The 26,625-nt window shown below is 42.2% G+C and overlaps 1 protein-coding gene across 4 annotated transcripts in view; it reads left to right on the top strand.

Moving 5' to 3' along the window:
- Positions 1 to 26,625, top strand: part of zzz3 (zinc finger, ZZ-type containing 3) — a 105,179-nt gene that overhangs the window by 44,043 nt on the left and 34,511 nt on the right. For all 4 annotated transcript variants that reach the window (XR_007263075.1, XM_048602149.1, XM_048602147.1 and 1 more), the window contains exons 3-5: positions 18,406 to 18,544; positions 20,073 to 20,220; positions 21,729 to 21,856. Coding sequence is in view for 3 of the 4 variants with exons in the window: in XM_048602149.1 (XP_048458106.1) it covers positions 18,406 to 18,544; positions 20,073 to 20,220; positions 21,729 to 21,856 (415 nt within the window). In the remaining variant the exon portion in view is untranslated. The remainder of the gene's footprint in view (positions 1 to 18,405; positions 18,545 to 20,072; positions 20,221 to 21,728; positions 21,857 to 26,625) is intronic.

Raw genomic sequence — 26,625 nt, 5'->3', positions numbered from 1 at the left:
CTCGGGGACCGCTTTGCAGAACACCTACGCTCGGTTCGCAATAAACAACTGCACCTCCCAGTCGTGAACCATTTCAACTCCCCCTCTCATTCCTCAGACGACATGTCCATCCTGGGCCTCCTGCAGTGCCACAACGATGCCACCCGAAGGTTGCAGGAACAGCACCTCATATTCCGCTTGGGAACCCTGCAGCCCAATGGTATCAATGTGGATTTCACAAGTTTCAAAATCTCCCCTCCCCCTACCACATCCCAAAACCAGCCCAGCTGGTCCCCGCCTCCCTAACCTGTTCTTCCTCCCACCTATCCCCTCCTCCCACCTCAAGCCGCACCCCCATCTCCTACCTACTAACCTCATCCCGCCCCCTTGACCTGTCCGTCCTCCCTGGACTGATCTATCTCCTCCCTACCTCCCCACCTACATTCACCTTTACTGGCTCCATCCCCGCCTCTTTGACCTGTTTGTTTCCTCTCCACCTATCTTCTCCTCTATCCATCTTCTATCCGCCTCCCCCTCTCTCCCTATTTATTTCAGAACCCCCTTCCCCTCCCCCATTTCTGATGAAGAGTCTAGGCCCGAAACGTCAGCCTTCCTGCTCCTCTGATGCTGCTTGGCCTGCTGTGTTCATCCAGCTCTGCACCTTGTTGTCTCAGATTCTCCAGCATCTGCAGTTCCTACTGTCTCTAATTCTTGGCAGCATTACCCTATAAAGAGAGATTGAGGAGATTTGGCCTGTATTCTCTGAAGTTACGGAGATTGAAATGTGATATCGTAGAAACTTACAAATCCTTACAAGGCTTAGCAGGGTAGATGCAAGAAGGAATTTCTCCCTGGCTTTTGGTTGGTGGAGGGGAGGAGGTAGAGGAAGAGAGAGTCTAGTACCATGGGATATAATCTTGTAATAAGAGGTGAGCCATTTAGGGAAGGTGATGGCCTAGTGGTCTTATCGCTGAGCTGTTAATCCAGAGACCCAGATAATGTTCTGGAGACCCAGGTTCAAATTCTGCCATGGCCGATGGTGGAATTTGAATTCAGTAAAATATCTTGAATTAAGGATTTGATGACCAGGAATCCATTGTCGAATGTTCAAAAAAACCCATCTGGTTCACTAATGTCTTTTAGGGAAGGAAACTGCCATCCTTACCTGGTCTGGCCTACATGTGACTCCAGACCCACAGCAATGTGGTTGACTCTAAACCGCCCTCTGGGCAATTAGGGATGGGCAATAAATGCCCAAGTCTAAACAGTGACGCCCTCATCCCGTTAATGTATAAAGAAAAAAAATTAGCTTTATATGGGGAGAAATGTCTTCACTCAGCGAATCTTTGGAATTCTCACCCCAGAGCATTGTGAAAACTTGATCATTGAGTATGTTGAAAATAGATGAATAAATTTCTAGGTATTAATAAGGTCTGTGGATATAGGGCTAGTGTGGGAAAATGGTGAGGTAATTGATTAGGCATATTCTTGAATGTTGAAGAAGGCTAAAGGCGCTTGATTTAAAATTGAGTTACCTTTATTGTCACATACACATGAGTATAGTGAAAAGTTTATAAGTCGTCTCTTACAGCGCCATCTTAGGTACTAATGTACTTAGGTGTAATCCTTAGTTACAGAATGGGAGAAATAAATAAAAAAGTTACGTTACAGCTATACGCAGTATGACCATCGGTCAGAAGAAAAACAAAAAACAAAATTAAAAGGACAAACATCACAGGCTATCAGCAGCAGACCAAGGCTTACCAGGGTGGGTGATAAAGGGGTACTCTCCCTAGCTTTTGGTTGGTCGAGGGGAGGAGAGAGAGAGTCTAGTACCACGTGATATAGCCGTTTAATGAGACCTGAGCCATTTAGCACTGAATTGAGGAGGAACGTAGGCTGAATGGCCTTTTTCAACTTCGATGTTTCTATCTGCAAGCATCCAAATTCACCAGTTCTTGCCCACACATCACTTAGTGTATGCCATGTCTCAAATTGCTGATAGACTGTATTCCATTAAATATGAAATTAGACTTCATTGTGATCACTACTTTTTTCGAGGATTTGTCTTATGCTTGAAGTGAGCAGTTTGCCATTTGAGGCCAGTTAGGAGTCAACAACATTTTCTGTGGCTCTGGAGTCCTGTCTAGGCCAGGCCAGTTAAGAATGGCAGATTCCCTTCCTTTAAGAACACTAATAAACAAGCTGGACATTTAGGACAATCAAAGATAGTTTCATTACTGACACTAGCTTTCAATTCCAGATTATTTATTTAAATTATTCTGTTTATTGACTAATTAGAAATTCCACCAGCTTCCAGGATGGGTTTTGAACTCAAGCCCCATGGGCACTAGCCTGATTTACTGGATTACTCATCCAGTGACTCTAGCACTACATCATTGGTTCATCAGTTCTGATGAAGAGTCACTGGAGACTCTGTTTTCTCTCCCCAGATGCTGCCAGACTTGCTGAGTTTTTACAGCAATTTCTGTTTTGCTTACTAGCACTACACCACTGTCTTTCTATGCAGTCTCCATTTACTTTGCATTCCGAAGCAGACGAATAGTAGCAGGGTGGGTGAGGTGTGAGAGAAGTCAGCACCTGTGCAACTGCACAAAGCAGTATATCTGTCAAAAGAATCAAAGAAAATTAGAAGGCGGATATTAAACTTACACAAAACGTGATGGTGTTTCCATTGTAGAATGTAAGGAAATCTTTTGAAAAAAAATTGATAACATGATAATGCTATAAGAAAGCAAAGTACTGTGGATGCTGGAAATGTGAAACAGAAACAAAAATTGCTGGATAAACTCAGTAGATCTAGCAGTGACTGGAGAGAGAACACAGAGCATTTTGGGTCCAATGACATTTCTTCAGAACTTGTGTCATATTGGACTTGATATGCTGTCATAAAGCACAGAATTGTGATGCTAGAGAGCTTAAACAAAAAGCACAAACTCTTCTAATGAAGAGTCACCAGACTTGAAACAGTAACTCTGCTTTCCCCCCATGTGCTCTCAGACTGGCTGAATTTTGCAGCAATTTCTCTTTCTGTTTGATAATGCTGTCCTGTTACCACAAGGTGGCAGTAAAGCCACATGTTGAGTGCAGAACGTACACATAGCTATTGAAGTACAAGCTGGAACTTCCTTGTGTGTTTTTTTGTTTGACTATACTCTTGTGATGTGTCTTAAGATGTCTGACAATGTTAACAATACGTATAAGGGCAAGTTGTGTGATTCTACAATATATATTCCGTGAAAAGCTTTGAATGTTTGTTTTCCTTTGAATTATTGCCTTACAGATACAAAATCCCTCCATTGTCTCATTCGCCCTGAACACCTCAGGCAACACCTGTTATCAGTTTTTCTACATAGGCTACGAACACCAGTATTAGCCATCCACCATTTCTCTGACCCCATGACCATCTCAATGCTATTCACTATTTAACACAAAATCGTTGACCGCTTTCCTAATAAGATTAAAATTGCAGCTTTTTTAAAATAGCGACATGTCCTCTGCACCTTGTTACTCATCATCGCTCACCTTGCTACTTGTTTTGAGTTAGGCCATGCAGATACCTGGTGGCCTCCTTTATCCTGAGCTACAAACCTGCTATCAACCATCGAAACTATTTGGTTATTTCTGTATCGGTGCGTTACACTATACCAGCTTTTCTACCGAACCCCTTATCCACATTGTTGTTGTTTCTGAAGTCATCATGATCCCAGAGGACCCAAGGGCTGATGTCTCATAAGAGAGGTGCTGGTTTAACCTGAGGGTCACCACGCCTCTGGCGAGGGGAGAGGTTGAGAGGAAGAGTCCTGCATGGTAACCTCAGCCAGTGCGGGAATTGAACCCATGCTGTTGGCTTCACTCTGCATTACAAACCAGCCACCCAGCCAACTGCTAAACCCCTTATCCACGTTATCAGCTCTGAAGGGGTTGGCTAGGTTGAGTGGGTGGACTGCTGCGATGCAGAGTAAAGCCAGTCATCTGCGTTCAATTCCCATCACTGGCTGAGGTTACTATGAAGGACTCTCCTTCTCAACCTCTCCCCTTTCCGTGAGGTGTGCGGACCCTCAGGTTGTAGTTACGAGACTGTGGATTTCTCTATCTCTGAGGATTGTGAATGCCCTATCGTTGGATCTGTTTAAGGTTTTTGGCTTTTTGGGGCTTTTTGGAATCGAGACGGAGGTCCTACTGCAAACTAACTGAAGTAGCTTCATACAGCCAGAACCTCATACAGCTTACATCTACCTGGTCCTTTCAGGACCTCAGGATGTCCAAAAGCACTTTCAACAAATGAAGTGCTCTTGAGATGTAGTCACTGTTGTACTGGAGGCAAATCAATGAGTAGTTTGTTTGTAGGAAACCTCTACAAATGGCAATACAAAAATGAGCAGAATGATCTTTTAGTGATTTAGGGGTTCAGATTATTTCTGGTAAGGTATGTCTGAACGGAATTATGTTCTCATGTTTTGGGAGTGGGACCCGAATGCACAACTTTAATGTGTTACCAACTGAGACTCTCTGAGCAGCTGAATAGGTTTTGAATCTAGAGCTGAAGAGAAATGTCCAAAGACTGACTGCAGTGTTTACCTTCAAACTAACGTTTTGAGAGTTGTGATCCTCCGAAATTGACTTTAATTGCCCTGTGCCAAGTAACAAGCAATTTGTAGGCCGCCTTGTGGTGCAGTGGTAGAGTGCCTACCCCTGGTGCAGGAGGCCTGGGTTCATGTCCCACCTGTCCCAGAGGTGTGTAATAACATCTTTGAACAGGATAATTAGAAAAATAGGTCAATTATATATTTTTAAAAAAGCAAGCAATTCCTGATTAAATCCAGGACTCCTTGACTGGTGGCTGTATCCCTCCCTTGTAATTATGTTATTTTCAAAGTGCTTAGTGGATGCCTTAAAAGCCTGGTGGCCAGAACATAAAATTAAAGGGAAAAGAAAGTATTTCATTAAAGGCTTCACGCAGTCCAGATAAAAAATGGTTATAGACTTCATGTTTTAAGGCTTTGCAAAGTGTGTTTCATTCTACCTGAGGTGAATCCATTTAATAATGTGTTAACTATGGCTCAATAAATAGCAGATTGGAAGTTCAAATTCCACTCCTAACGTAGGCTTCAGTCTGGTGCAGTACTGAGGCAGTGCTGCCCTGCTGGAAGTGTCAACTTTCAGGTAAAATCAAGCAAATCTCCAACTCCCCTTCTCCATTAGATATAAAGCAACCACGACACTCTTTGAACAAAGCAGGCATCTCCTGACCAAACACTTTTAACCAATTGACAACTTAAATAAATCACCAGTAGTTCTCATTTATTACATTGCTGTCTGTGGGAGCTTGCTGTTGCTTCCTCATTGCAAAAGTAACTGCATTTCAAAGAACAATTAGTTCCACAGCTCTTTTGGTTTGGTAGAAGGTGCTATGTAAGTACGCGTCTCTTCCTTCTTTGCTGGCGAATGAAATTAGCGTGTGTGTGTGTGTGTTATATATATATAAAATATACACACAGATAAGTTTGAGATCCTTCAGAACACCACTGCTCGTGCCCTGTGTCATGAATAGTTGATCTTACCCATCTTCCTTGTATCTACTGACCTAGTTTGGTGCCCGGTTGTTAAGTAGACTTTGAAACACTCATTCATGTTTTCCATTCCCTCTGTGGCCTCTACCTAACCACTCTTTTTAACAACTGGTTTGACAGCTCCTCCCGCAAGCCTCCCATCAGTTCTGGCTTCTTGAGCATTTGAATTTTGATAACCATTGGCTGTAGTTACAGACTCATTGAGATATGCAGCATGAAAACAGACCCATTGGTCTAACTTGTCCATGCCAACCAGATATCCTAAACTAATCTAGTCCGATTTGCCAGCATTTGGCCCATTTCCTTCTAAACACTTCCTGATCATGTACCCATCCAGTTGCCTTCTAAATATTGTAATTGTACCTGTCTCCATAACTTCCTGTGGCATCTTATTCCATACACTCACCGCAACTTGCGTGAAAACGTTGCTCCTTGGGTCGCTTTTAAATTTTTCCCCTCTCACCTTAACCTATGTTTTGGGCTCCCTGGGGAAAAGACCTTGGCTATTCACCCTATCTGCACCCCTCATGATTTTATAAACCTCCACAAGGTCACCCCTTACCCTCCAAAGTTCCAGAGAAAAAAGCCCCAGTCCTATTCAACCTCTCCCCATAGCTCAAACCCTCCAATCCTGGCAACATCCTTGTTAACATTTTCTGAACCCTTTTAAGTTTAGCAACATCTTTCCTGTAGCAGGGTGACCAGAATTGTACGCAGTACTCTAAAAGTGGCCTCACCAATGTCCTGTATAGCCACAACTTGACATTCCAACTCCAAACTCAATGCACTGACGAATGAAGGCAAGTGTACCAAACGCCTTCTTCACCGCTCTGTCTACCTGCGACTCCACTTTCAAGGAACAATGCACCTATACCCCAGGTCCCTTTGTTTGCAACACTCCCCAGGGCCCTACAATTAACTGTATAAGTCCTGCCCTGATTTACCTTACTAAAATGCAACACCTCACATTATCTAAATTAAACTCCATTTGTCACTTCTTGGCCCATTTGGCCCATCTGATCAAGGTCCCATTGTACTCTGAAGTAACCTTCTTCACTGCCCAATGTTGGTGTCGTCTGCAAACTTAAGAGCCATACCTCCTATATTTACATACATATCATTTATGTAAATAACGAAAAGCAGGGACCCATCACCTGTCCTAGCGACACGACACTGGTCACAGGCCTCCAGTCCAAAATGCAACCCTCCACCACCACCCTCTGTCTCCTACCTCCAAGCTAATTTTATATCTATTCGGCTAGCTCCCCATGTATTACATGTGATCTAACCTTGCTAACCAGTCTGTCATGCGGAGCTTTGGCGAATGCCATGCTGAAGTCCATATAGACAACGTTTACTGCTCTGCCTCCACCCTTTGTCACCTCTTGAAAAAACTCAATCACCTACCAGCCTTGTCCTTCGTACTAACAGGAACATACTGTTCTGGAGTTCCTTTCTAAAATCTCTAACATTTTTTTTTCCGCGGCTCAGAATCAAGATTTATTTGAATGCTCCTGTGAAATGACTTGATAGTCTATTACACTTCAAGTGCTGTCAGTATGTAAAGTGTTGCATAGAATAGGTTTGGTCCCTTTTGAGATAAAGCATATTGCCATATATCATAAGACAAACGAACAAGGGAACATTGAAACATCTGAAAAATATCTTGAGCCAGCTTTCTCCTGTATTGGAGCAAGAGGGGCCATTCAGCTCAGGCCTGATAAGGTCATGGTTGATCTGACTGGGCTCAGCTTTACTGTCCTGCCTACGAGAATGTAAATCTGGTTTTAAAATATTAAATGACCTTGTCCTTCATTGCTTACCAAAGAGAATCTGACAGCCCTCTGAGAGAACAAAATTTCTCCTGGTCTCTGTCTTAAATGGGACATCTTTTATTTTTAAACTGTGCCCCAGTTCTAATCTTTCCAAAAGGAGAGAAGTCCTATCAGCATCTGATCAGTCAACCCCCGATGATTTTTTATATTAAAATAATCTCTCATTCTTGTAAGCCCCAATGGATAGAGGCACAACCTGTCCAACTTGTTCTTATAAGCTAATCTTACCATCCCAGGAATCAGTCGAATGAATCTTCTCTGAACTGCTTCTAATGCAACTATATCCAAAATTCTACACAGCACTCTGTTGGTCACACCAGCAACTCTGAGCAAATGCAACAGAGCTTTCCCAAAGTTGTTCTTTCATTTCTTTCCCTTTGCAATAATCAACATTCCATTAGCCTTCCAAATCATTTGTTGTACTTCCGTGTCAATTTTTGTGTGTTCTGAGTTTTGACACTCCACTCCATCTCAGTAATGTACTAATCTATAAAAATCTCCAGCTCTTCAATTTAAGAGCTGAGTGGTCCAGCTTGTAGGATGGGAAACTGAAGCATTTGTTTTCAAATTTCTCTATGGTCTCTCTTCCTCCCTATTTATGCGTTTTCCTCTGGCACATTGCTCTGAGGTATCTGTGTTCCTTCAGGTCTGGCCTGTTGAAAGCCCCAGTTTTTATCACTGTACAGTTCAACAGCCCTCGAATTTTTCCCCTTAAACCCCTTGCTTTGTTCATTTAAGGCACTCCTTAAAACCCACCTCTTCAACAAAGATTTTGGTTTTCTGCTCTAATATCTTTTTACATGACTCTTCCAGTGCCTCATTGACACATCTTGTGATATTGAAGATGTTGTGTAAATACAAGAGATAACAAAGTGTGGAGCTGGAGAAGGGTCCGGACCCGAAACGTCAGCTTTCCTGTTCCTCTGATGCTGCCTGGCCGCTGTGTTCCTCCAGCTCCGCACTGTGTTATCTCAGACTCCAGCATCGGTTCTTACTATTTCTTTGTGTAAATACAAGTTGTTGATGTAACTGAACCGTGTTCGAGAGAAAGGGGTAGTGACCGATGTTAACAAGAGAAACTGACTGAAAGGTATGACAGCCCCAGCCTTCCACAACCACTAGCACCAAATTTTGGAGAAAAGGATGCTCTTTGAGAACCACATGCTGTCTAAAAGGGCCCTACAACCAGAAAATTGCTATTATAGAGTAGTTAATGCTGTAGAAAATGTTACCGCTGTTGCTTGAGGGATATGTGTTGCCAGGGTTCTGATGAGAATTCCCTTATTTCCTTTTTTGAAACAGCAACAGCCACCTAAAATGCCTATTACCAACAGTTCTTTAGCTACATTATTCTGCAACAAAAATATTACTTTTGAAATCCATCTATCAAGAACCTAGCACTCTGTTTCATTGTGATGATTTAATGGGCACAGTGGAGTTAAGTTTCAGTAGCACAGCATCAACCTTGTTGTTAATAGATCGTGTTCACGATCTCATGATCGAATGTTTGGATTTTTCATCCTGTTGGAGGTTCGGTCACTTCTTGAAAATTCTGAAAGGTACAGGAGCAGTGTAGGAAAGGTCGTTATATTTAGCAAATAAACATTTGGCAAAGTAGTTAATTTGATGTTGTTTTCTCTTCCCCAGATATTTTACAAATGTGCTTGTACGCTGTAGAGACGAGTGAAAACTCTGCAGGAAACTGAAATGTTTTCCTGCTTTGCATCCAGTAGCAGAATGCAAAAGCTGCCCTGAGTTTGTCAGTCCAGCCTCTCCTTAAAAGACCATCTCGTCCTTGCCAAGATGGAGGTTTCAATTTCCCACACTGAATTCTTCGGGTCACTCCAAATACACTTGCTGAATTGGTACCAGTTGTATTGGACGTCTGAATGTTTGTTTACTTTTTGTGAATTTTGTGGGTAGGTGCCATTTGGGATATGGGCCAGCACTCTGAATACTGTCATTGGCCACAATCCACATGAAGAAATTATAAGCAATGTTTCTGACGCACGAAGTGTAAGTCATAGACATTGATTAGGACATTTGCACAAATTGCACTCTTCCAATGCTCAGGTCCAGGGTGCTAATGGATGGGGACTATGAGTGAGAGATGCTGAACAAAATATGCACTGATCCCATTTTCTTGCTCATCTGTAGTCCTGCAATTTTCTATTTCAAATATATAGACTGCTCCCTTTTGGAACCTATTGCTTCCACTACCTTTTTAAATGATGAATTCCAGAAAACACAACTTCCTTTTTAAAGTAACATCTTCTCCCCTCTGATTCATTTTGCCCTTCATATCAAAGTGTGCATGTAAGGGTCTGCTAACTGACATGGGAAGCTTGTTCTGCCAAAAGATGTGCTGTGCTTCTGGCCCTTTGGTGAGCATTGCAGTTGTCATCCTGTTGACGGCATGGGAGCTTCTTCAACTTCAGAATGGAAATTTCGACTTAGCTGCAGTCCGAGTGAAGTCAAAACATCAGATCACCACACCTGCTGAAAATGCTGGGGCATTTGACAACTGAAAGTATGACTGCAGTGAGACAAACAGCCAGTTGCAGTTTACATCTCTAACAACATTTTAACCTTCTGTTTCTGTCACAAAAGTGTCTTCCCGCTAAGCAGTGACGAGTGGGAGCTTTCAGCTGTATCCTGCATCTTTTTTGTGTTTTTTCAGGTGGCGGTTGTATTTCTGGTTAACGGTTGTGCTCAATTGCATGGCAATGAAGGCAGATGGCTCATTATCTCATCTTAATTAACTTTTCAGGAGCTCTGTTTGGTATGTCAAGGAGCACAAATCTCATCTACTACCCTCCCCTCCCTGTGGTAACCCTCTGCTGTCTCTCACTGCTGGATCTCAGTAGAATGTTCTTTCTGATTATATTTTAAAATTCACTGGTGTTCTGGCCTTTCCAATTACTTCCGAATTGCAAAGATACTGTCCTGCTCTATTGTCTGTCTTTGTGCTGTCATCTTCATGATGTTGACATCAGAACTCCTACTCCCATTTCATTAATTTTCTAATCTCCTGAAGCTGAGAAATTCCTTTCACCCCTCAATCTAAATTTACCCTTTACAAGCTTAAAGTTTGTAGTCTGCATTAGCTGATCCTGACTATCTGATCTGTGCCATCTCAGATTTATTAATCTGTCAGTGTTGGAGGAGTCGGTTTAGCCCATCGTGCTTCCAGAATTATCCAATTAATTCTAAAGCCCTGGAAATGTTTCCTTTGCATTTGAAACCGTAGTGCTATTCCTGATCCTGCTAAATCTTGATTGTTCTTGGTGGATCCTCCGTTATTTTCAAAAGGCATTGTAACTACTGCATACATTATGATTCTGAAGTGTGTGTTCCAGCAAAGCTAGATGATTCCAGTGAAGCTTGAAACCAGCGTAACTGGTCATTGGATTGGCTGTCCGAACTTGTAGAGCATTGTTTAATTGAGAAATGTGATCCAGACTATAGGTTTGGTCTGTATTAATTCAAGTAGTTGGAATACTTCAGTTAGATCCTAAGATGTGAAAGCTAAAGTAGTCCATTCAGCCCATCGAGCCTGCTCTGCTGTTCAGTGAGAATTTATTCTTCAGGCCTAATGTTTAAGCTCGGCTTTTATGGGATCACTGACGAAACAGCATATTGTGTGTGACTAAGGCGGAGATGTTTAGCAGCTGTGATGAAGTAGTAAGGTTGAGATGGTGCCAAGACAGTGAGCTGTGGAAGTGTATGTCGGGTCCTTTGTCTCTCAAATCCTGACATTGCTGCATACACTGTCTGTCATTTATTATTCAGTAGTCTTCTGGAGAAACACCTTACACTCTTTAATCTGAGACAAACGATTACTTCCTGCTCTGGCTGTATGCCGTGAGCAGCATGTGCAAAATTATTTCTTGTGAGGAAAACCTATTTCTAATTGTGATTTGCTGCTACGTTTTAGTTGGAATAAGAGAACTTATAACAGAGGAATAAACAAGTTTCTTTTTACTCATCGCATCAACCCCACTTATTCACCTTGTTGCCATAGTAGGAAGGATATATTGATTCTGACAGGAGTGTGGTGTAAATTTACCAGAATGAGCCCTCGACTCCAAGGATTAAAGTGAGGTGAGATTACGCAAAATTGGGTTGCATTCTGTGGAGTTCAGAAGATTAGGGAGTGATTTGATCGAAACTTTCAAGATATCCAGGTGAGCAGAGAGATTTTCTCTCTCTACCCTATTTTGCTGATTTTAAGTCTAGGCTTAGGCTAAAAATTATGGTCAGGCCTTAGCCAACAAAGTTAAGAAACTTATTCACACTAAAGGATGGCAGAAGTTTGGAACACTATTCTGCAAGTGGTAGTTCATGTTAATTTTACATCTGGGATCGCTAGATTTTTGTCAAACGAAGGTATTAAGGATGGAGGATAAAAGCAGTTATATAGGTCACGGTTTTACCATGGTCTTGTTTAACAACAACAGAAAAGCTCAAGATGCCTAAATGTCTTATGTTCCTGTCTTGTGTACTTAATCCCATCCCCTCCTGAGGCATGAGTAACTAACTGCCTCCCTAGCTCATTCATTGCATACATCATTGACTTTCCCTCCCTGTAACATTCTATAACTTGGAAAAAATTCTACTCCACTTTGGTTCTTATCTCAAACACCCTTATTTTAACTTTGAGTTTATGCCTGACTACCAGAAATTGTAGTCTCAATCTCAGTATGCCATCATGCACAGGCCTATCTTGGATAGACTTAAAAGACTGTAACTTGCTGGATTGGCTGATTTTTAAAAAAAATGTATTGAGTGGTTAGTGGAGGTGCACTAATATGTTTATGTTGAACCAAAACATGTATTTGAAAGTGCTTTCACACTGCAGTTACGCCATTAGTGTGAAGTGGTTTCCACTGGTGTGCATTAGTAACATAAGTATAGCCTGAATCCAGTGGTACCCACTTTACTCTCTTTAAGCCTTACTTTAGTGTGAAGTTAAAAGCTTTCTGCTTCAGTAGAAAATCCGTTGTGTGGATGCACTTTAACAATAAACTGAATATGATATTTGCAGTTCTGGAAGTGTTTGTACATGTTCCAGGCTAGTGTATTGTGAGTGGTCATGGTGTTGGTCTAAAAGACTCCATGAAGTAAGATCTGGTTCTCTCACCCTACAAAGCATCTTGCAGAAGCTATGCTGATGCCCTAATTAATTTCCATGATTTTGGTGGAGAGTCAATACCATCTATTCTTTATCTGAATACTTGAGGAACTCTGTGAAGTTCTTTTGCATTGTTGTAGTCGAACTACTTTGTTATATAACAAAATAAAACAAAGAACTGCAGATGCTGGAAATCTGAAACAGAATTAAAGTGCTGGAGAACTCAGCAGGTCTGACAGTGTCTGTGGAGAAAAAGCAGTTAACATTTAAGCCCAGTGACCTTTCTTCAGAACTTGTAGTTTCAAAGAAAACGTGGTACTTATGTTGATGACAGGAGTTGGGTTGGGAAAAGGAGTGCATGGGTAAATGGAGACAGAGCCTGGAGAGAGAGAGAGAGAGAGAGAGAGAGAGCGCGCAGGGAGGGGAATGTTAGGCAGACAAGGGGGGTTGTTGTCAGTAGGCCATGGGAGAAGAGAAGTTAGATAGTTGAAAATGGGTTGGCTGAAAGTCACCCATGGCATGACAGAACCTGGAAGTGGCGAGGTGGGTAAAAGACATGGAAGAAAGTGTTCAGGCTGTAAAATTATTGAATTGCTTGTGGGCCCTGAAGGTTCTTTACCATAAGTAGTCTTTTGGTGCTAGATATCAAAGACCTATCTATTATCTGCATTTTTCCATATGACTTGTCTAGGGCAGTCCATGATTATTTGGGAATGGAGATTAACAAAAATATTTGGAATCTGGCAAGATTTTTGGTTCAGTCATTGGATGTGGATGGCACAACTGAGGTCCGTATTTGCTGTCCATTTCTAAGTGCCTCTGAGATGGTGGTGAGCCGCTTTCTTGAGCAGTTGCAATGCATGTGGTAAAACTGCTTCCACAGTGCTGTTAAGGAGAGAAGCTGTTACCCGTTGAAGGAACAGCAATATTTCAAAGCCAGAGTGGCTTTGAACTTGGAGGGGACTTGCTAGTCTCGGTCCTCCTGTGTGCCTGTTGTCCTTCTAAGTATTGGAGGTATTTTTGAAGTAGCCCAAACAAATAGATCTGCGATAGATCTTGTATATGGTACTGATTACACCCACCGTGGTCCACTAATGGAAGGAGTGAATATTTGAGGGTCGGCGTGCCAGTCCAGCTAGCTGCTTTATCCTCGATGGTGTGTTTATTAAGTATTGTTGGAGCTACACCCATCCAGACAAGTAGAGAGTATCCCATTGTATGACTCACTCTGCACTATTATAGATGATGAGAGGACTTAGAGGAATGGGGAGCTAAGTTAGTTGTTGCAGACTGCCTAGTTTCTGACCTCTTGTAGTTTATTGTATTTGTATAGCTGGACCAATCTCTGGTCAGGAATCGATGATAATGTCATTGAATGTTGAGCGAGGTGATTTCAGTTCTGAAGAAGGGTCACTGGACCTGAAACATTAACTCTGATTTTTTATCCATAGATGCTGCCAGACCATCTGAGATTTTCCAGTAATTTCAATTGTGAATAATTTCAAATTTGGGTTTATATGAAGGGCAAGGTGAAAAAGTAAGGTGCGGATTTTACAACATTTAATTTGGCCAATTATGTCATATGTACAGTTTTGGGAGCACCAATTATGTAACATTAAAGCTATTAAGTAAACAATATTTTTTGAGGAATTAACAGACAAGGTTGATGTGTAAATTAATTTACAGAAGATGTTTAACAAAGTAGGGCAGCAACGTTACTATTTTTCCTACTTCACATGGTCTTGATGGCATACAATGAACAGGGAACTGCCTCCCACATAAAGCAAATAAACTTAATTTATATAGTGACTTCCACAGCTTCAGAACATCAAGGGTTTTAGAACCAACTAAGTATCTTTGAAGGCTGACCGTCATTGTAATGTAGGAATTATGACAGCTAATTTATACACAGAAACTGCAAAGGGATTGTGAGTTAGAATGAGGCGGCATGGTGGTTAGCACTGCTGCCTCACTGTGCCAGGGACCCGGGTTCAGTTCCACTCTCGGGCAACTGTCTGTGTGGAGTTTGCACATTGTCTCCATGTCTGCGTGGGTTTCCTCTGGGTGCTCCGGTTTCCTCCCACAGTCGAAAGATGAGCGGGTTAGGTGGATTGGCCATGCTGAATTGCCCATAGTGCTCAGGGATGTTTGGGTTATGTGCGTTAGACATGGGAAATGAGTCTGGGTGGGATGCTGTTCAGAGGGGTGGTGTGGACTTGTTGGACCAATGGCCTGTTTCCACACTGTAAGGATTCTATGATAAGTATCACAATCACAGGCCATAGGATTGAAGGAACAGTGGCAGAGGGATGCTAAATTTGCGAAGCGATAGAAAGCAGTGGTTGTTCATACTGAATGGTTGTTTTTCAGACTCTATTGGTTTTTTTTCAGCAAGGTTTATTGGAACCACTGTTCTTTTCGATACATACTAATGGCTTGGACAGGGGATAATTGCAAAGTTTGCAGATGACACTAAGCGTATTAAACAATGAAGAAGAGAGTAGTATATTTCAGGATGACTGGAGGCTATAGACAGACCAGTGAAATTTGAAGACGCATGGTGACTGCGGTACCATGAGGAAGGTGGCCCATGTGTATTTTGCTTAGAAGTGTAGCAAGCAAGCAAGTAAGTCAGTATCAGTCAGGGGCCCTCCAATTCCAAACTATGTCTGTCCCGCAGTCACTGCTGTAGATCCTCAGCAGGCTGTCTCCCTCCTGCTTTTGTTGCTTCTCCAGAGACAGAATGCCTGATTGAAGAAGCAGCAAGGCCAGGAGTCAGAGAACTTGCCGTTGGAACTCCAAGAACAGTTATCTCAACCAGTCCTGCTGTTGCCATGCGAGAGAATTCCCACTGCACAGCCAGTAGCTTCAATCCATCAACATCTCTGGGACCAGGAAGTTTCTGAATAAGAAGGAAAAAAAAGACTTGAGAGAGAAAGGACCAAGCAAGGCAGGTACTAAAGTGTGAGACATGAAAACAGTTTCAGTGTAAGCAAGAAACAGTCTTGTATCAGTTACCAAACACAGGCAAACCAAGCTTGAAAACTAGCAAAACCTGAACTTAATAAAAAAAAAATTGGCACAAGCAATAAGCAGCTGGCAACTCCAGAATTGTCTTGTTTGTAAGTTTATGATATAGGGCGGCACAGTAGCTCAGTGGCTAGCACTGCTGCCTCTCAGCACCAGCGACCCAGGTTCGATTCCAGCCTTGGGCAACTGTCTGTGGAGTTTGTACGTTCTCCCCGTGTTTGCGTGGGTTTCCTCCGGGTGCTCTGGTTTCCTCCCACAGTCCAAAGATGTGCAGGCTAGGTGGATTGGCCAGGGGAAATTGCCCATAGTGTTCAGGGATGTTTAGGTTAGGTGGGTTGAACATGGGAGAATGCAGAGGTAGGGGAATAGGTCTGGGTGGGATGCTCTGCGGAGGAACAGTGTGGACTTGCTGGGCCGAATGGCTGTTTTCACACTGTAGGGATTCGATAATTTTATGATTCTATGTATATGAGAAGTTTCATGGGTGAAAAAAAATGCAGGCAAGTGCTGGAAATTCACATGCTGAAGGTACAATGGTGAATTGATGAATTCCTTCGATCGGGCAGGCATTGTGATGTTTGGTGGAGGGGAACTGACTTCAGGAGATGGTTTCTAAAGATATGCTCAGCTGTGAATAGAGATTGGTGTTCAGAATTCAAATTGGAGAGAAAATACCAAGGACGAGTGTTATTCTGAACTCTGTGTGTTGACTGCTTTGATCAAGATTGAGTTAGTGAAAATTAAAAAAAAAAATGTAAAAATCAAGACGTAGTCCTCAGCAAAATTAAGCAAGGCAGCTTTTTGTTGTCAAAGGGTCCCCAGAAATAAAGATCTCTTGTCCCACGGATCTGGGGTTGTGTTTGCCTAAATGTTTGAAGGTGGTAGGACACGTTGAGAAGGTCTTTAAAAGAACTCATGTGGTATCTACGTCTTGGAGTTAGCTTTGACCAGGAACTGAAATGGACCTGCTGTATAAACACTGCAGTTACAAGAGCAGGTCAGATCCTAGGAGTACTCTGGCAAGTAACTCACCACCTGACTCCCCAAAACCTGACCAGCATATACAAGGCACAAGCCAGAAGTGTGATGGAATACTTTCCACTTGTCTGGATGAGTGCAGCTCCAGTGACACTCAAAAAGCTTGACATTGTCCAGATAAAGCAGTCTGCTTATATAGCGTCCCATCTACCACCTTTGACATTCCCTTCCCTTGCCACCGAGACACAGGAACAGCAGTGCATACCATGTAAAAGATGTTCTGAAGTAGCTGTTGGGCAGCACGTTACACAGCCGTGACATCTACTGCCTAGAAGGACAAGGGCCAGTTGATACATGGGAACACCAGCACCTTGCAAGTTCCTTCCTAAGACACACAGCATCCTGACTTGGAATGTACTGCTTTTCCTTCACTGTCGTTGAGTCAAAATCCTGAAACTCCCTTCCTAAACAACATTGTGGTCACCCTAAATTCAGAGGACCATCGCAGTTCAAGATAGCTTGCTGCCTTCCCAAGGGCAACTAGGGGCAGGCACAGAATGCTGGCCTAGACAGTGACACTCATGTCACATGGATGGATGGATGGATGAATGAATGAAAAAGAAATCCTTGACTTTATTAATAGAAGCCTAGAGAGCAAAAGCAAAGAAATTGTGTTAGATCTTTATAATACACTTTAGGCTTTAGCTGATTGCCTTAAATTCTGGACATCACGCTTTAGGGAAGTTCAGCAAGGCTTCATTAAGAGTGCAGAAGGGAGCAGTAAAATAGAGACTTCAGACATGTCATGTGACGAGAGAATATGAGATTGTTCCTCCTGGACCAGAGAAGGCTAATAGAGGTGTTCAAATAGGTGAATGATTTTGATATGGGAAACGGTTCCCAATTATTTACTTTGTCTGAAGGGTTATAAAACTCAAAGGATGCCTTTTGAAGGTGATTGTCAAACAAACCACAGGTGTGGTGAGGAAACCTCTCTTTTCATCGCTATAACTCATTGTGTGGAGTATACTGTCTGAAAAGATGGAGGAAACAAATTCAATAATGATGTTTGGAAAGGATGTGTAGATACTTGAAGAAGAAATATTTGCATAATATTGCATAGCGAAGGCATAAGAGCAGGAACTAATTGGATAACTCGATAAGAGTCAACACAAGTGTTGTGTGGAGAATCGTCTACTTCTATGCTGTATCATTGTATAATTATGAAAAGGCCATGACTTCAGAATATTGTATTCTACTTCAATTCCTTGGACTTCCCAAATTCTGCTTAACGCTGAGTGCTCATTAAACCCAAGATTGAAAACTTTTCCCCATTTCAGGCACTAGAATTCAGCTATTCTTCCTTATGTGGATGGACTTGAGTCATCTACATGAGCAATGTCAAGTCATAATAACACTTCATTGATATCTTGTCAAGTGCTGTTGTGCTCCCATTCTCTATGTGGCCTTTCTTGTATCCTTTGTGTGTAGATGGTTTAGCTGGCCATCTGAAGATCTGAATACTGGCATTTAGGTTGACTCTGGACTTGCTTCACTTGAAGCTATCTAAAAACAACCTAAGCAGTTGAATAAATAAGTAGAATTATTTCTCTGCCATCAGTTTGTATTGAATTCAAAGTTATTTAAATTCAATGTCTTATCATGGTACACGTTCGATATACTAACCTTGTATATATTAGCAACTTTTTTAACTTTTTAAAGCTGTTGATGGTGTACTTTAAGAAAGCAAGGAGGGGACCCTCCTGCTAGTTCCTGGTCATGTTACATATCTTAAACTTCTGCGAGTGTTGCCCTTGGTTTGTTCAGAATAACTTGATTTTGTTTTTTTGTTCAGTTACCAGAGGCTGCTACAGACCATTGCTGTACTCGAAGCTCAGCGAGCCCAAGCTATTCAAGACTTGGAATGTTTAAGCAGACATCAGAAGGAAGGGTTGAAGGAACCTATTACGTTTGTGGAAAATCTCCAACAGAAGGTAGGTCATAAACAGATCCTGAAGTGTGTTGTTTATCTTTTAGAGTAGTAGTAAGGACCCCTTTTCCCTCCCTTTTTTCTGTCTGTATTTTCATTAAAATTCCTAATTGTGATACAGATCGTTTATCTGGATAATTATATGTACAGTGAGTGAAGACTAGCTCTTTTGTTGGTTTATCCCAATGTCTGTCAAGCTATTTAACAAGTTATTAACATAGAAGGAAATAAAGTCAACCATATGGGTACATTATTGCATGTGAAAATTTTGTGACTTCTTGCAGAGTGTGGCCAGAGAAATCTGGGCCTTGACCCCACCACATCACACTGAGTTTGGAAACTAGACTGTCACTCTGCTGTGATGTTGAGCAGTTACTGCATTGTCAGAAATGCAAATAAGTTACCAAAGCAATGATGGGGAATGACTCTCAAATTGAGATCAAGTTCGAAAAGCTTGCTCATGGATAAGATCAAATGGGCAGAATAGCTGTTTTCACCTGAGCTCTTGGAACATAGGAAATGTTTAGTACTAACCCATAAAGAGTGTGAAAACAGTAAGAGTCAATTACGTGATGTGGAACTGGGGACAGAGCAGGTAGTGGTGGCAGGTTCTGTATGCTGAAGGCCTTCAGTAAGCTACTGAGTTTATAACAAAAACAAAAATTGAAGCAGGGTCACTAGACCTGAAATATTAGCTCTGCTTTATCTCCACAAGCGTTGCCGGACCTGCTGAGTTTTTCCAGCAATTTCTGACTTCGAGCATCTACAGTTCTTTGGGTTTTTTTGTTACTGAGTATTTTTTAAAGACAGACTGACACATTAATGGCAATTTTCAAATGCTGATTTTTTGAATTCAGTTTTACAGTGTACTGTGATGATTTGAGCTGACACCCTCCATATAGCTCATTAGTATCCATTACTGCTAACCTCCTGTGACCCACTTTGTCCCAGCTGAATGAAGCAGAGCCGCACTGAAAATCAAATAAGTACCTAGAGCTGGAGAAACCTACGTAGGAAGAAATAACTAGACAGTTTGTGGATTCAGCCTTTTAAGAACCTCTGTAAATCCTGTAACAGCAATATGAAATGGAAAATTTTAATGAATAATTTTAATAGAAGCATAAAATTTCATGGCACTAATGATGGCATTTGCTACATCATTCCTTTGCTGATAGTCTTATCCAAGTAATCCCATTTTCTTGCACACTCCTTATTGTCTAGCAATTTTCCATTTCAAGTATGCATCCAATTCCTTTTTGTAAGCTACTGTCTAATCTGCTTGCACTATCCTTTCTGACAGTGCATTCTAGATGATAACAACTTGCTGTGAAACAAATAGTTCTTATACTCCCTCTGCTGTTGTTAATTATCTTAAATCTGTCCCCTCTTCCAATGGTGACAGTTTCTCTCTCTATCCCTTTAACAAAACTCTTCAAAATTTTCTTCACTTCTTCTGAGCACTTGTTTCACTAGAAGCTAGTAGAAATAAAATGTGGATGGATTTTAATGCTTTAACCTTGCCTGTAATATAGGTTGACATGGGTTTCCCATGTCCTCAAAGAGTGGTCCAGCTGCCTCAGATCCCATGGGACCATTACACATCTGGGCTAGGAAATTTTGAGAAAGAATACAGAAATAAGAAACACAACACACGGAGGTTAAAACTCGTCTTTGACAAAGGTACATGTCCGTATGATTTTGTTCCTAATTCAGTTTGCCGTGAGATGACCTCAGATCTTGATGTGAAATGTAAAAGATATTGAGAAATTTATTTCCAAGTAATTATTGGGAAAACTGTATGCACTGTTTTTGGCTCCCGTTGCAAATTCTACTCCCTAGTTACCAAATCCACCCCGTGCTGGCAACTGTTTTGGGCTGAATCTGACTGTTTGCAATCTTGGTATCCTATTAGATCCCTTCCACACTATCAGTAATGCTGTGTGTTTTGCCCTCCATAACGTTGCCTGACTCCATGTCTGCCTCAAGTGTCCTACTGATATCTTCATCTGTGCCTTTGGTATCTCTTGACTTGACTTTCCGAATGTATTCCTGGCTAGTTCCCGTGCTCTACCCTCCATGAACTTGAGCTTATCCAAAACTCTGCTGCTCATCATTTAATTTGCACTATTCACTCTAATGTTTGCTCATGTACAGTAGTTTCCAGTTAGTTAGCACCGTGATTTTAAATCACTTAACCTTGATTTCAGATCCTTCCATGGCATAGAGTCATAAAGTCATGCAGCATAGAAACAGATCCTTCTGTCCAACCAGTCTATTCCGAACATAATCCCAAACTAAACTAGTCCCACCTGCCTGCTCCTGGCCCATATCCCTCCAAGCCTTTTATTCATATATCGATCCAAATATCTTTGAAGTGTTGTAATTGTACCCGCATTCACCATTTCATGAGGAAGTTCATTCCATATGCGAACAATCCTCTGTTTAAAAATTTGCCTCTTATGCCTTTTTTAAATCTCTCCCTCCTCTCACCTTAAAATGTGACCCCCAGTCTTGAAATTCCCCATCTTAGGGAAAAGACAACTGCCATCAACTCTATCTGTATCCCTTATTATTTTATAAACTTCTTTCGGGTCACCTTTCAACCTCCTACGCTCCAGTGAAAAATGTCCCAACCTATCCAGCCTTTCTTTATAATTCAAACCTTCCATACCTGGCAACATCTTGTTAAATCTGTTCCGAACCCCCTCCAGCTTGATAATGTTGTTCCTATAACTGGGCCACCAGAACTGGGCAAAGTATTCCAGAAGAGGCAGCACCAGTGTCCTGTACAGCCCCTCCCTACCTCTGTAATCTCCTCCAGCCCAATAACCTGTGAGATATCTGCCTCCACCCTCCAAAGTAATTCTTGATATTCCTAATTTTAATTGCTCTGCTGTTAGTGGCCATGCCTTCAGCTCGCTGGATTCTTAAACTTTGCAATTCCCACCCTAAACCTTTCTGCTTCTCTACTTTTTTTTTGGTAACTTATGACACTCCTTAAACCTGCCTCTTTTGCCAAGCTGTTGGTCCTCTGCTCTAATATTTTCGGTGATAATACCTTGTTTATTGTGTCGTTTTGAAGCACCTTGCGATGTTTTGTAATGTTGAAGTCATACTTTCTTTCCTTTGCAAGTATAAGTCTAGTTCTTTTACAAAACTTTTAATTTGGATTTTCTCAATGGGGTTAGGTTTGCCTGTGAGACCAAAAAGCCCCATGGATTCCAAGAAGGATGCAGAGTCATCATCATCCTCTTTTTACTCTTCAACGTTACCCTCAAGTGATGCCCCTGAAGTAATGAATAACAGCCGTGCGCAGGTGAGGAAATGTGTCGATGAAAATTATGAGAATGAATTAATCTGATGCAATATTTTAATTTTTCGCCACTGAGATATTTGGATTGGAAGAAATGCAAGTTTAAAGTTGCTGTAAAATGGTTTCAGGCTTGCACCAACTCTAGATTCAAGTTGGACATTAAGGCTCAAACTGACTAGGAATCTTGATTTGGTGTTGTGTTGAACTTTATTTCTGAATTCATGCATGTTTCCTCTATTGAACCATTAAGAAGCAGAATTGCTTTGCGATGGTGCTACAGTTTTACAGTGTTGTGTATAACCCTCCTCCTTGCAATATAATCAACATCACTGTGACACCAAGGGAGCGTTTGTTCAAGTATGTCATCAAGGAACTCTCACAAAACTGGAGTCAGTGGGAAACGGAGGGGGAAATTCATGACTGATTTATGTCATATTTAGCACTAAGAAAGATGATTGTAGCCATTAGAGCTTAGTTACCTTAGTCCCAGGACGTCACTGCAGGAGTTCCTCAGGGTGGCATCCTAGGCCTAACCATCTTCAACTGCTTCATCAATGAACTTACCTGTTTAACAAGGTCAGATATAGGGTTGTTCGCTGATGATTGCATGTGTTAGGCACCATTCACCATTACTTAGAAACTGAACGAGGCTGTTTCCATATGTAGTAAGACCTGGACAACATCTAAGCTTGGGCTGATAAGAGGCAAGTAATGTTTCCACCATTCAAAAGACAGGTAATGACCAGCTGCAACAAAAGAGAATAGCTGTCCCTCCATGAATTTCAGCAATATTGTTACTGTTGAATCTTCTAATAGCAACAATCTGGGGACACCAGTGATCAAAAGCTGAACTGGAATAGCCATATAAACAAGATCAGGTCAGAGGCTAGGAGTTCTGCAAAGAGTACCTCACTGCCTGATTCCCCATTGTCTATCCACTAACTATAAGGTACAAGTCAGCAGTGTGATGCAATACTCACCACTTGCCTCGATGGTTCTAGCTCCAGTGAAGCTGAAGAGACTTGACACCATCCACAACAAAGCAGCCTGTTTGATTGGCTCCCAATCCACCACAAATGTGCATCAGAGCTGAAGGCAGGGAACAGTGGTATCCATCTGCGTACCATCTACAAGATGCACTGCAGCAACCTACCCAGTCTGTGCTTGAATACCTTCTGAAACTGGAAGCTTTGCCATCAGGATGCATGGGAACACCACCACCTACAAGTTTTCCTCCAAGCCTCTTACCATTCCTCTCTCCAATCTATATCCCTGCTCATTTACTGTCACAGGGTTAAAATTCTGAGCTCCCTCCCTTATAGCACTGTGGATGTACCTACGCCTGAGGGACTGCAGCAGTTCAAGAAAGTAGCTCACTACCACCTTCTTGAGAATGGTTGGGGATAGACAGCAAATGCTGGCCAAGCCAGTGATACACACACCCCATGATTGATATTTTTCAAAGAATTCTTTAGGAGAAAAGTCTCCAATCTGAGTCATGAGTTTCCTTCACTCAGCATTTTGGAAAGCTGCTGTGTGGGGTCATGTAGTATTGTGTACTCATCAGCTCAGCATCTGTTGTTGATTTCAAAGTCTGACTGAAGCAATGACAGTGTGAAAACGAATGACATCCTACTCAGAGCATTGCCAGGCAATATTAAAATTTGAGTTAAGCATGTTAAGAGCAAATCTATATGTAGGTTCATCACATGGAAGCGGATTTAGTCCAGAGGAGGGAAAAATAGGTTGTGCTAAGATTTTCTCTGCATGCTCAATACGGCACAATTGTATGTAGGCCATAAAGAAAGGATTTACAATTTCACTTATTATCTATTCTTATCCAATTGTTGGAACAACATGGAAGAGGCATTGCTGTCTAACCAGTTGAGCTGTCTTGTGAATGAGAGTTGTTATCTGGATTATCAGGGTTGACATCAAGCAGGAAAAGCTAAATGCTCTGAAGTAATGATGCATATTAAATAGTGCATGTAGTGATTGCTTGATTTTAGATGTTTGTTTTCTACATTTGTGTTTTTCTAATAAATTTCTATTATGTAGAATTTGTAACACAGAAGCAGGCCACCTGACAGTGTTTCTGCTCCACATGAGCAAATGCTTCAGGGACTAAACAAGATTAGGCTTGAATTGGCAACTATGTTGGGTAATGTGTGCCAGCGTCAGTAAATTATTTGCATGGAGTTGTGGATATGGGACGGTGACCATGAATGTCCACTTCAGAATTGGAAATCCCTGCAAAATGTAATGTGCTTGGCAATGAAAGAATGTTTGTATTCGTGTGTAATATCCCAAGCTGCAATTTGCTGTTTGCTTACAGCTCATACAATCACTGCAGTAAATTATTATTCACCAAGCAATTTGAATTCTCACAAGATCTATCTCAATAAGCTGCAATTATACGCTGGGTTAGGTAGAAAAGTCAAAATGTTACTGACTTGCATCAGTGCAGTGTTCCACTTACTGATTGTAATCTACATCCTCTTCACTTCCGTGTCATCTCCAATATTGGCAGCTTATCCAGCGCATCATTAACTATAAAACTCATCACAAAATTGGACTAAGCCCTGTCTTGTGCTGACATAAGGGCTAACTTTCTCCATCTTCTGTTGTATAATATGAGGGGGTACAAAGAGATCATCCCTAGGGTCAGCAAACATGCACTTCAAATTGAATTCCACGCTCAACTCATGGGAGTAGGTTTCTGTAGGGAGATTATGTGCCAGGAAAGTTGCAGTACTACATAGGTCAGATCTTTAGTTTTGGCTTCATGTGTGACTATATTTCAGAGGCTGAAATTCCTGTTGGCTTTTAGATTCAGCACCGAAACAGACCCTTCAGTCCAACGCGTCCTCACCGACCAGACATCCCAATCTGACCTAGTCCCATTTGCCAGCATTTGGCCCATATCCCTCTTAAACCCTTTCTATTCATATACCCATCACATGCTGTTTAAATATTGTAATTGTACCTGCCTCCACCACTTCCTTTGGCAGCTCATTCCTACACATATCGCCCTCTGCTTGAATAAGTTACCCCTCGGATCCTTTACAAATCTTTGCCCTCTCTTATGCCGTCTAGTTTTGGACTCCCCTACAGAAAGGTATTCGTCCTTTTCATGCCGCTTGTGATTTTATAAATCTCTGTAAGGTCACCCCTCAGCCTCTGATGCTGCAGGGAGAAAAGCCCCTGCCTATTCACCCTCTCCCTTTAGTCAAATCCTCCAGTGTTGGCAACATCCTTGTAGATTTTTTCTGCAACCTCTCAAGTTTAACAACATCCTTCCAATGGAAGTGTGACCAGAATTGTACATGGTATTCTAAAAGTGACCTCACCAACCTGTATGGATACATCAGACCTTGGTTTAATGAAGAGCAAAAACAAAGTTGCTGGAAGAGCTGCAGAAGCCAGAAGCACCTCCAGGCATATCCAAAAATGAGGTGCCAACTCGGCGAAGCAACAACACGGGACTGCCCACGTGCCAAGCTGTGGACCAGGGGCTAAGAGACTCTGCACAGTGGATGAGATCAAACCTCTGCACCCCATCACACCGAATCGTGAATAGTATTGGACAGCCAAAGAATTAGTAGGAAGTGGAGGCTCCATAAATATCCCCTCCTTGATGGTAGGAGATTCAAGGACGTCAGTGCAATGGCAAGGCTGTAGCACCTGCATTAATCTCAGCTAGAAATGCTGAGCGAATGATGCATCTCAGCCTCCTCACCAGGTCCACAGCGTCACTAACACCAGTATTGAGCCACTTCAATTCACTCCACATTGTACCAAGAAACAGCAGATGGGAGTGGACGCTGTAAAGGCTAGGGGCCCTGACAACGTTCCGGCCACAGCACTGAAGACTTGTGCTCCAGATCCAGCCGTGCCCAAGCTGTTCCAGCATAGCCCCAACACTGATATCCACCCGACTATGTGGACAGCCAGACAAGTCCAACCCAGCCAACCACTACCCCATCAGTCCACTCTAAATCAGCAGCAAAGTACATGGAGCTCTCTGAGGCTCTGGTTTCCTTCAGGGTCACCTGGTTCCCAATCTCACTACAGTCCAGTTCCAAACGTGAAAAAAATGAGCTGAACTCCAGAGGCAGTAACAGTGACTGTCCCTGACACGAAGGTAACCCTGTACAGACTATGACATCAAGAACCTCCAGCAAATATGGAATTGAAGGGAACCGGAGGAAATCTTCCTGCTGGTTGGAGCTGCGCACAGGAAGGTGGCTGTAATTGTTGGAGTTGGATCATGTCACCCTCAGTACAAACCTGCAGGAGGCCCTCGGGACAGCGTCCCAGGCCCAAACATCCCCAGCCGCTTCAACGACCCTCCATCCTTTGCAAGGTGAGAAGTGAAGATATCCGCCAATGACCTTACCATGTTCTTCACCACCCGCAACTCCTCGGATACCGAAGCAGTCGGGGTTTATAAGCCACAAAACCTGGACAAGGTTCTGTCTCAGGCTGGAGCTGACAAGTGGCAAGAAACATCCACGCTGTACCAAGTGCCAGGCAACAGCCATTTCCAATGAGAGAGAATGTAACCACTGTCCTTAACATTTACCACCTCTGCATTAGAATCATAGAAATCCTGCAGTGCAGAAGCAGGCCGTTCAGCCCATTGAGTTCATACCGACCCTCTGAACAGCAACCCAGCCAGAACCACCCCTCTAGTCTATCCCTATAACCCTGCATTTCCCGTTACTACTGCCACTGAATCACCACCATCAAAATCCCTGAGGCCCCCACCA

The sequence above is a fragment of the Rhincodon typus genome, chromosome 10 (genome assembly GCF_021869965.1).
Source record: "Rhincodon typus isolate 14 chromosome 10, sRhiTyp1.1, whole genome shotgun sequence".
Taxonomy (NCBI): domain Eukaryota; kingdom Metazoa; phylum Chordata; class Chondrichthyes; order Orectolobiformes; family Rhincodontidae; genus Rhincodon; species Rhincodon typus.
This window is presented reverse-complemented; position numbering and strand designations above follow the sequence as displayed.